General features: G+C 37.5%; 1 protein-coding gene across 2 annotated transcripts in view; it reads right to left on the bottom strand.

Moving 5' to 3' along the window:
* Positions 1 to 12,332, bottom strand: part of SLC9A9 (solute carrier family 9 member A9) — a 579,933-nt gene that overhangs the window by 523,887 nt on the left and 43,714 nt on the right. For both annotated transcript variants that reach the window (XM_032258640.1, XM_032258631.1), the window contains exons 3-4: positions 11,879 to 11,956; positions 10,077 to 10,153 (exon numbers count right to left, since the gene is read on the bottom strand). In XM_032258640.1, the coding sequence (XP_032114531.1) occupies positions 10,077 to 10,153; positions 11,879 to 11,956 (155 nt within the window). The remainder of the gene's footprint in view (positions 1 to 10,076; positions 10,154 to 11,878; positions 11,957 to 12,332) is intronic.

The raw sequence follows: 12,332 nt of genomic DNA, 5'->3' as shown, positions 1-12,332 counted from the left end.
TGGGCTCAAGTGGTCCACCTTCCTCAGCCTCCCAAAGTGATGGGATTATAGGCGTGAGCCAGTGTGCCCAGTCCTGAGTCATATTTTCTAGTGCAAGCTCTTACCTTGATATCTGAAGATATTTTATAGTCCCTTCTTATGGTAGATTATTTGCAAAGATGGCTAATGTAATCAAATAAATGCTTGTATCACCCCCAAATTATTATATTGATAGCCTAACACCCAAGCTGATGGTAATAGGAGGTAGGGACTTCGTTATAAGCCCTCATGAATGAGATTAGTGTCCAGCTCCCTCACCTACTTTCCACCACGTGAAGATACACTAGAAGCTGTTCATCTGCAATTGCAAAGAGGGCTCTCATCAGAACCTTACCATACCAGCATCCTGATCTAGGGCTTCTAGACTCCAGAGCTGTGAGGAATAAATAGCTGTTGTTTACAAGCTATCAGTGTCTGGTACTTTGCTATAGCAACCTGAAATAATACAGCTACAATAATCCTTCTCCTCCCTGTATGCCTACCCTTTTGCAATGTGACATTATTGCACTTCCCAGCAAGAGGTGGAGTCTACTTCCCTATGTATTGAATCTCAGCTGCCCTTGTGATAACTTGACCAATATAAGGCAGTGAGAGCCATGTCGTCTGGTTTCTGACACTAGACCTCAAGAGGCCTTGCATTTCTGTTCCCACTATCTTGGAATGCTGACTGGTGAGCACCAAATGAAGAAACACCAGGGAATGAGAAGCTACATAGGTTAAAGATGAACAAGCCCACCTGTGCCCCCCCAGAACAATCAGCCAACAGTCAGGATCAACCACCAGACAAGTGAGTGGACCCATCTTAGGCCATCCATCCCAGTCAAGGAACTGGATGACTGTGGTCTCATGGGTGACCTCAGATGAGAACCACAGAACTGCCCAGCTGAGCCCAATCTAAATTGTTGAGCCACAGAGTTGTAAGCTAATGAAACAACTGCAGTCTTAAGCCATTAAGTTTTGGGGGTAGTTTGAGACATAGAAACAGATAACTGATATACTCCCGAATTATTTATTTATTTATTTTTACCTTTTATCTGAATGGAGTTGATGTGTGTGTAGAAGCAGAGTCACATTTACTGTAACTTGGTTGGACCAAAATCCATCAGATTTTAGTCAAATCAAGAAAAAAATTTGACTATGTTTGAGGATACTGAAGAATAAAGGTGAGCTGAGTAATTCCAAGATTTTAATATTTTATTTAAAAGGAATACCATATTTGGAATCCTTAGAATAGGTTGTTTAATAATAAGACTTCTCAGATAAATTCTCCTTTAGAATAGAGTACTCTTCCATTATTCTTACACATTTTTCTTTTTTTACACAACAATCTTACACATCATTTTTCGACATTTCCTAATTTGGAGTTAGTATTTGTTCCCCTTTTGATTCCCTCGGGGATTGCTTCATTTTCTCTCCCCTGTGCTGTTATTCTTATTGCAGCATCTTCAAGGCTGCGATAGACGGCTAAGTGCTGAATGATCACACGGGCTCAGGCAGCTGTGATGGCTTCACCTCTTCTACCTCTAAACTATATCTCTGATGTTCTCCACAGTCCCCTCCATTCTACCTTTTGTTTCTTTTTCCCAATACTCCACTCTCTGCTGCCAGAAATACAGCATGCACATGCTGTGATATGCATATGAGAAACCACACTGCTAAGCAGCTCAGGCTGTACTTGACAGATTAGAGATTATTTTTTCTTATTTGGCTGTGTCAGGGCAGCAGTATATTTATTTTTCTCTTTGACACCACTGACAGCCATTACTGTGCCTATTCAGAATCCAGAGAGTAAATTAATGCACAGAGGATGTATGGGGTCTTCCAGTCTGACTCAACACAGCTTCCCTAAGCTCTGTTGTTTTGCAGTGGCTGAAAATGGAATCACAGAGAGCAGCAGCCCAGATGTGGGCTCCAGGGGCAGTGAGGAAGACATGGTTTGGAGAGAATGGAAGGGAGAGGGGAGAAACAAGAGAGAAGGCGAAGACAGCTGGGAAAAGAGAATGAAAATATGGTGGCTCTGCAGTCGATAAGAACTGACCCAGGCAAACTGGCAATATCACTCTTGGCACTTTTCCCTCTCTGCTGCTGCCTGCCAACCCGAGTTGTTCTTATTAAAGCACACAGACAAAAACAATAGAAGAATCAGAGTTTCCCAGAAATAGAAGTAAGCAGCATAATCAGAGTTTTATAAATCTACTAAATGGCTCCTTTCACTTGTTGTCTCTTATTTCCTTTTTAATATAATTGATACATGCAAGAGAATAGACAGAAGATATACAGTTATAAATTGTAATAATATTTTGAATACCTAGAAACACACTCCAACCTATGAGCCAGAACATTATCAATCACTTATCTTTATTTGTTTCTTTTCATTCCATTCTTTTGCCTCTCCCCTGGAAATAATCATGCCATTGAATTTTGTTTTAATTCCCTTACTTACTACATACATGCACATATACCTTCATACCTCCATACGTGCTTGCATGCGTAAAGAAAATTGATTAATCTTGGTCATCTGTGAACATTTTGAAAAGATATCATACTACATATGATATTATAGGACTTGATTTATTTTACATTGTTTTTGAAATTTATCTACGTCATCATAGATGACTTTATTTCACTGTTTTTCACTGCTGTGTTATATTATTTTATGTGAATTTATTTGCCTATTCTGTTAATAGAATCTGAACGTTTCCAAGCTTTTGCTATTGTGGATAATGTTGCTACAAATATCCTTATACATGCCTCCTAGTGCTCATATGCAAGTAGGTCCCCAAGAAAAATACTTAGAAATAATAGAGTTATAAGGTATACAAATATAAACAAATTTTATAAGAATATATTTATGAATGTAAATATATACATACTCATATAAATTGGATTAAATTTATATGAAACAGTAAAGAAATATAGTAATAACAGACAAGGCTCCTGAAGAAGATCCTCTATGTCTTATCCTACAAGATATAGACTTATTACAAAGTTAAAATAATTGAAAGTGTCGTATTGGTGCAGGAATAGATTATAAACCAATAAAGCAAAATTAAAAGTCTAGAAACAGATACCGCAATATATTACAGAAGAGGTGTTGTAGATCCTGGGAAAAGGCAGGGCTAGACAATAATTAGTTATCCATTGGAGGAAAAATAATTAATTGGATGCTAACTTTGCATTATATACAAAAATCAGTTCCAGGAAATGAATTCACTGTGAAGGGCACAACTTTAAAACACTTTAGAAGAGATTATCTTTCTGACTTTGGGGTGGTGAGAACATATTAAAAGAAATACAAAAATTCCAACCTCACAGGAAAACATTGATAAATTTGACTACATTAAAATCAAGAACTTCTGTTCACTAAAAAACATCATATATGGGGTGGATGCGGTGGCTCATCCCTGTAATCCCAGCACTTTGAAAGGCCGAGGTGGGTGGATCAACTGAAGTCAAGAGTTCGAGACTAGCCTGGCCAACATGGCGAAACCCTGTCTCTACTAAAAACATTAAAATTATCTGGGTGTGGTAGCGCATGCCTGTAGTGCCAGCTACTCAGAAGGCTGAGGCAGTAGAATCGCTTGAACCCTGGAGGCAGAGGTTGCAGTGAGCCCATATTATGCCATTGCACTCCAGCCTGGGTAATAGAACAAGACTTCACCTCCAAACAAACAAACAAATAAACAAAAATTAGCTGGGTGTGGTGATGCATGCCTGTAAATCCCAGCTACTTGGGAAGCTGAGGTAGGAGAATCACTTGAACCTGGGTGGTGGAGTTTGCAGTAAGCCAATATTATGCCATTGCACTTTAGCTTAGGGGATATAGTGAGACTCCATCTCAAAAAAAAAAAAAAAAAAGACATCATGTATGAAGTAAAAGTACAAGAGACAAACTAAGAAAAAATTTGCAAAATAAATGTGAGTATAGATTGATATGAAGAACATATAAAGAACTCTGGCAAATTAATGAAAGTATGACAGAACAACTCAATAGAAAAATGGACAAAAAGCTTGAAAAGGTATCATAGGAAAATGTAAACAACTTTATTAACAATGGAAATACAAATGAGGACAACAATAAAATTTTGTTTCATACTTACTAGATTGGCAAAAATTAAGAGGGAAAATTGATACCAGTACTTTGGAAAAAAATTTGGCATACAGTATTTTGAAAAAATAAATCCATTTGTAGACCCTAAAACTAAGCACATCCACTATTAGGTAAGTGTACAGGATGGCCACCAAGTGGCCACCGAGTGGCAACACAGATAGGTACATAATAAGTAGTTTATTGTTATTACCTCACAGCACATAGTAAAATCATAGCATGCATGTCTCCATGCTTTATAGCCAACATAGAGTGCAACCTAGAGAAGCCTTTAGTTCTAGCTAAACAAGGAGATATGTAATATTCTCACTGTCCTGACTCTTCGCCCAGGCTCCCGAAAAACATGCTGTTTCTGTGCTTTTGTGGATTGCAGCTTCCTAGAGAATCTGATGAACTGGTAGAATCTATGCAGACTCTCTCCCATGAAAAATTCTCTGCTTCCTTGAAGTCCTTCTATGAAACATCTCAGGGTATCTCTTCCCTGGGTTAGCAGCCCTGTTCTAAATCATTCTGTTTCTAAGGTTAGAACTTAAGTAAGGCACTGAGGTACAGACTGGCCTTCATCTATGAATAACACATCCTCAGGTTTGGGTTCTAGACAAGCAAACATGTCCTGTCATCCAGTTTTCGAAGTCAGCATTTTGGGACCACTGAGACTCACCATATCTATCCTAGTTAAGAACAGAGCAACTCCAGAGCAATTCCACAACCTGTTCCAAGGGCACTTAGATCTTAAGTTCCCCAGTTGAGCAGGCACAATGGAAGAAGAGAGCAGAGGGAGAGCATCCACAAGGCCCCCTCACTCCTATGCCTCATGGACAGATGGGCAGAGGTGTCAGGTACAGTTCTATGGTGTGTATATTGAAGAAGCCCAATGAGAAGTCAATACTTTTCAGGAATCTTCATATGAATAATGTAAACAACCTCACATTTATAAATCGATGGTTTCCCGAGTTCTAGCTGATACGGTTTGGCTGCGTCCCTACCCAAAATCTCATGTTGATTAGTAATCAGAATTATAATCCATACATGAGATCCGATGGTTTTATAAAGGGCGTTTCCCCACTTTGCTCTAATTTTGTCTCTTACCACCCTGTGAAGAGGTGCCTTCTGCCATGATTGTAAGTTTCCTGACGCCTCACCAGCCATGTGGAACTGTGAGTCAATTAAATCTTTTTTCTTTATAAATTACCCAGTCTCAGGTATGTCTTCACTGCAGCATGAGAATGGACGAATACACTAAGCAAGTAAAATGGATTCCAACCACCTTCAGTAAGAAAAGACAAGTTTGATTTCTTGTTTGCAATTATATTCACAGCCAATTCTGAAATATTTAGATTTTTCATAATTTCCAATCATAATGATAAATGTAAAAATCTGAAATTATTGAGGTCTTGGTTTGTCAGACAGATATTATTACTGATTGTAAAATACTGCAGGACACATGAAGTGTCATTTTAGGAGGAGGAGAAGGACAAGCACATTCTAAGAGTATGCGCTCTAGAGTCAGACTGGCTCTGAACTTACTACCACTTACTGTATGGCCTTGGACAAGTCTGAACTGCAGTGTCTTCATATGTAAAACAAAAATAATAACAGTATTTGCCTCACAAGGGTAGTATAAGTTAAAATGAGATAATACATGTAAAAGCATAAGTCAGTGTCTGACGCAAGGAAAGAATTTTTTAAAATGAGCTATTCTTAAAATTAATTTTTCATTCCTGATCATTTAGACCACTGTCCATTTCTTCACATATTTTTGAAACTGTGGAATTTGTTTTAATTCCTCATTAACAGAGAAACTAGGAGAATATAATTTGTATTGCTCTTTAAAAAGAAGCATTTTGTAGATATTGATGAGTTCTTAGAACAAAACGTTATGTGCTGACAGTGAGCTTCTGCTAGGCTGTCATTGTGACACATCGGCCTGGTGTATAGGGTGGAGACACAGAGTCAAAGGTCAGAGACTAGTTCCCCAAGATGGAGGCCATGACTAGGGAAAGATTTCAAACACACGGAATTTTCTTTTTAGAAAGAGGTGGATGTAAGATACTACTTCTCAATTGATAAAATGGGAGAGGGTACTAGACAAGGTAGGTGAATTCTTTCACAGCAATCCATCATTGAAATAAAAAACGTTTCTTCGACGTTTTTTACCAGAAGGAATATTGTTAAACTTTCCCATGCGATATGAAAAATGGTTTACATCTAATTTCTGAAATGATATGAAATTAATAAAACTTTAAAAACTCATTCATGCAAATAAACCCAATGATCTCCATTCCTGTAAAGCATCTGAGTCCAGCTAAAACCAATAGTGCTTAGCGACAGAAGATCACAGTCCACTAGCTGAGTTTCATTCATGTTCTGCAATCTCTCTCCATGGCCTTCACATTCTCATACATTTCGGATGCTGGACTTCATGGCCTTTTGTTAGCTGGCTAGCATTTTCATTCCCACAATCTCTGGCACTGCTATATGAAGCCTACTCTCCATCCTGGAACCTTGCACAATGTTCCCTGCACCCACCAGGACTAATGCACTTAATGGCATGGAAAATCTGACTTCTTTATCCTTCTCCATTAAATGACTGCCCAGGATCCACTTCCTCTGTGAAATTATTCTCAAAGAGTTTGATCTAACTTCTGTTCTGAATCCCTCCCCCTGCCCATTTTATGCAAGTTTGAGTCTATCTACCTAAACTCAGGCATCCCTTAAAAATGTGAATTCTTTTTGGATGGATTTCCCAATAAAAATTTCCCATGTCTATGAGAACTCCTACTGGGTTAATGATGAAATGTGGTATGTTGGCAAATACTGATTGATTTATACAATTTCTTTGTTTTTAGTGCTAATATTCAACAAACAGAAGTAAAGCAGGTTTTTGGTATAAAGAATTTGACTCTGGACCCAAATGATTTAGTTACTAATTCCAGCTCTATTACTTACCACTGTGTTACTCTTTTTAAACCAGAGTTGTTTCATCTGTTAAATGAGAGTAATAAATAGTATCTACTTAATAGGATGATTCTGAGGATTAATTGGATAACCCATGCAAAGTACTTTTTAAAAAGGCATGATATGTATCAAGAACTCCATAAACTGTTGTTGTTCTTATCATCATTTATTTATAAGAAAAATATAGCCAGTCATTTTCTACAGTTTGATTGTATCTAATATAATGGAAGTTACCAAGTTATGAAAGTGTCAGTTTGATCTGAATTTAAGCATGTTTCCTCTTCCTCAGAAGTTCTGAAATTATATATGGAGACTGACAGCATAAAAGTAAATTATTTTTTCTTACTATGTGGATCCCCAAACAATTGGACTTGCCAATACTCTTCCCTTATTTTTGCCCACAAGACAAGTGTAAAGTCACCCATTACCTCCTAGGGGTCAAATCCAGCGGTACCACAATTCCTATCCCATGACCTCTCCTGTCACAGGTTTTGTGGACCCTCCCTTTTCTTCTTCCTTTGACTTCCAGAAAAAACGCCTGTTGGTTTTCTTCCTGTTTTGGGGGTCCAATACACTTTAGTGCCTTGTAAGCGTCTCTTCCCTTTCTTCAAAATAGTGGTGTTCTCTAGATCTCTTTCCTTCTCACTTCATGTACTTGCCCTGGGTGATGTCATACTCTCCCAAGATTTCACCAAGCTAATGACTCCACATTTACCTTTTCTGTCACTGCCTGAGTCCAGACCCTTATCATTTCCAACCTGGCCCACGTAAATTATCTCTTAAATAGTACCCACTTTAAAATTTCTCCCCCACACAGCCACCAAAATGACCTTCCTAAAGTATGAATCTGACTTTTCATCTTCAAGCTAAAACATTTCAGTGATTTTCCTTACCTCACTAGATAAGCTCCTAAAATGTTTAAGCTATCTATCCCTTTTGTACTTTAATGACCCACAATAAGAAAGTATCTACGTGTTTTTGTTGCTCAGATTATACCCAGTTCAAACTAAGAACAGTGTTCTAAGATTTTTGTTAGGATTACTCTTTTATTCAAATCATTTTCCATTATAAGTTGTTGGACAACCAACAATTTAAAATATTGCCTTAAAATAAATCAAAATAGGTTCTCGACTCCAGTGAATGAAAATCGTTGGATCTCTTAAATTGAAATGTTTTTGATAAAGGCAATTACATATAATACTTACACATACACACACACACACACACACACAGAGTGTATATATTGGTGCTTTTTTCAAAAAGGATATTGAAAGATCTAAGGAAGAATTAAGATTTTTCATGACAGTGAAAACATATAAATAAATGCACCTAAGTATACTTAAAACCAGTCATATCAAAGAAACGAGGTAATAATAAAAACTCACTATTCTATAATTTGGCAACATTGTCCAAGAGCTTAGAATTTGGATCCATTATAAATTTCAGTTACCCGTATTATACAGCCACTAAAATAAATCTTTAATATAAACCAAGGAACATTTGTTTTGAGCCCAAATGTCTCAGAACCCTCTCTCAATGTGTAGAAACTAGGTAAAGGGATGTAAAAGAATTCAAGAGAAATTGCTAGAGGAAGAGGGGGTAAAGCCCTGCTGGGTCAGAAGCGGAAGTTCTGAGTTCTATCTTGACCATGGCCCTGATCCTCAGAGATGGTAACATTGAGACAATTATTTCACTATTCAAGGTGTCTCATCTTCAGAATGAGAGGCTTTAGTTACATAGATCTCTTAGGCCCCTGACAAGTTTAGAAATGTGAATATTTAGCTACTGCATACTCACAGAACAGACAAGCCCTCCTAGAACATGCTTTGAGAAGGATCAAGTACCCTGTGTCTCTCAGGTCACTCATAGCCCAAAGACTGCTTAAGTGTCCAGACTTAATGGAGCTCCCTTATCTACACACTTGCAAACCTCCCTTTTCAGGTGCTAAAATCTTTAATTTTCTCACTGTGTTAAACAATGCTGAATATTTTTATATAACATAGCCTGACTTGTTCTAGGCACAACTCAACGGAAATTTAGCAGTACATTCAACACAAAATCCCTCTGCTGACAGACACAAGTAAAGACACCACTTGACACCTCCTTGGCCTTCAATTGACCCACACTAGAAACTCCATAAGAGAAGCAGTGGAGGCATGAACAGTTGTGTAATTTTAGCATCAGTTTCTTATGTTGGGTTATAACAGCTGTAGGCAGTTATAAAATCCAGGGTAGAATTGACTGTATCAGACAATTGAAGACATCTGCATCATCACAGTCATAGTACCTGAACTTTTTTTTTTTTCTAGTGGAGCTCTAATGTATTGGATGGGATTATCAGTGGACGGATTGCCTTCACCATTCGCGACCACATTTTGATTTATGATGAGCTGCAAGCCAGAGTATGTAAAGTTTGACTCAGGGCACAGTAGCATAATCAAGAAAATATAATGAAAAAAAGAGTCTGTATTCTACAGGGTATTAACTGAAAACTATCCCAGTATTAAGCAACTCTGTTGATATTTGGACGCATCTGTTTCAGACTGTTGTCTTGTAAACTTTCCTTTAGAAAGAAAACCCTTGGCATACAGTTACTTTTGCACCCCTGCCAAATATAGGAAAGGTCCCTCAGAACATATGAAAAAGAACGCAGTGAGTATATCTGCATTATTCAAACTAAAAGAAGCATGCAATGTGCTTCATACAACTCAAGGCAAGTAATCCACATTCCCTAAGTCAGAAGTCTGGAACTCACAGAGAAAAATCCAGCAATCCTCTAGTTTGCTTTGATTTGAAGCCTTGTATTTGTCAGAAGCCTCAGTATTAAGTCAGAAAAATGTACAAAGATGTGACATACTTAAAAAAAAATAGACAATTTTCCCAGCCAGCAAGAATCCCTCAAGTATGAGATCCCTCACACAGATCACAGACCCCACGGTCACCTGCAACTTGAGCTCCAAATGTCACTTACCCTATGACAATGCAGGAGATGGCAGTTCCCAAGAAGGCATATGTTAAAATAGATCCTAAGTTTTGAAAAAAGTGTCTCTGGAAAGAAAAGAAAGATATTTAATAGAGTACATCAAAATTTTTTCCTAGTGCAACAGAAAATAAAAATAAATGCATGCATTTCACAGGCCCCTCACTGCTTGGCAAATTTTGGTTTTGGAGCCTCATTCCTGGCCTTACTGTGCTAATAGAGACTTAACTGATTATCATTGCAAAGGAGGGGGGAGGGGGGAGGCAAGAAGGGGGAGGTGGGGAACCCACTGGAAGATGAGTAGGTAGGGATGAGAGAGGCAACTCCCAGAACTGGTTGGACCTGAGAGGGAACGAGGGACTAGGGCAATGTCTATGCCGGACTCACTGCAATAATGAAGACACAGTTTTCATGAAGTTTTGTTGTAAATGCAGCTCTTTTAGCATTTAAAAAAATACTATTCTAAGAGATTTAAGTTGCCTTTAGATTTTACTGGATCTCTGACTTCTCTTTTATGTCTTCTGAATGTGTTGAAACTAAACTTTAAAAATTGACAACAGCCTGGGTGGGGTTGCTCACGCCTGTAATTCTAGCAATTTGGGAGGCTGAAGGAAGGAGGATCATTTGAGTACAGGAGGTTGAGGCTGCCGTGAGCCATAATTGTGCCACTGTACTGAAGCCTGGGCAACAGAGGGAGACCCTATCTCAAAAACAAAACAAAACAAATCCCCCAAACCTATAACAATTCACTTTATTTTAATGAGTCAGCCACAAAATGATGCTTAGTATTGGGACTGGGAATGAGGAAGGGTGACCTGAACAAATCCAACCTTCTAAACTTTTTCAATTGCTTGCTTAGGGAAAACTCAGTTCCAGTTTTTTCAATGGGATCTGAGTAGCCAGACCTGACAGCAAGAGGGAGCCTGGAGTACACACAGGAAAATCAGGTCTGTAGTGAACAAGCTGCCAGGCTGCTGAAGATGACTGGTCAAAGGGAGAGAAGCCCCAGGAATCTCCTGGAGGGGGAGCTGAGCAGCAGAAGAGCAGCTATATCACCTCTGTATCTCAAAAACCATTCTGGAGCCTCATTCTGCGGCTCAGGGGATGCCAGCACTTAACCAATTATGTGAATTACTAATGTACAAAATGTGCATAGTCAGGCTGTACTTAAGTATTGTTAGACAAGTGCATAGAAACTGCAAAACTGGACTTTCCTCTCTATAAGCATCAACAGCATTCTTCAATTTTCACTTTAAAGGATAAAGAATGTTAATTAATAAGCAAAGTCTTTGGTTACAATCATCCAGAATAGTGCTCTCCGATAGAAACATAATGCAAGTCATATATTTAAAAAAATTTTAATTTTCTAGTAGCTATATTAAAACACTTTTAAAAGGTGAAATATGTTTTGATAATGTTTTGCTTAATCCAATCTATCCGAAATACTAACATTTCTACATGAAATCAATATAAAACATTATGGAGATATTTTAGATTCTTCTCATAAATCCAAAGTCTTTAAAATCCAGTGTATATTTTACACTTAATGAATATCTCGATTCAGACAAGTTGCATTTCAAGAACTCAATAGCTACCTGTGGCTAGTGGCCTGTATTGGACAGAATAGGTTTAGAAGAATTCTAGAATTCTAAGCATGTCAGGTTTAAATCTATAACACAAATGTAAGATAATGATACTCTTATCGAATACAGAAGCCTATCAAAATAACTGTTTCTCATTAGTGCTGGTCTCTACTTAATGATAAAAGAAGAAGATGATCATTATATATTTACCTTCTTTAGACTATATCCTGCATGAAATATAATTGGTGGCAATAAAACATTGAAGAAGATTTCTGGATCAAATGTCATCTGCCAGAAAGGAAAAGAAGTATAGTTATAATTATGCTCCTTGGGGTCATTAAAAAAATATGTTTCAAAAAATAGTTATGGTTGCTTTTCCTAAGCCTGTATGAGGCATATTAACTATTAACTTTGCAGAAATGAAGGTAAGAAAAATGCAAATTTGGAAATTCATAAATACAGTATAACTAAATTCTAAATGTAAAATCTACATACTTCCACATTATAGCTAACAACAACAAAAACTCAGTGAAATCTCTCTGGAGGAAAATGTCTTATTGCAATTAATTATCTGTTCCTCATATTTTAACATCTTTTTATTTTATATATATATAAAAATATATATATGTTTACTGGGTTTTACTTAAATGTTAAAATAAACTTG

This window comes from Sapajus apella, unplaced genomic scaffold (genome assembly GCF_009761245.1).
Source record: "Sapajus apella isolate SASKATOON/1434 unplaced genomic scaffold, GSC_monkey_1.0 scaffold4, whole genome shotgun sequence".
Classification (NCBI taxonomy): Eukaryota; Metazoa; Chordata; class Mammalia; order Primates; family Cebidae; genus Sapajus; species Sapajus apella.
This window is presented reverse-complemented; position numbering and strand designations above follow the sequence as displayed.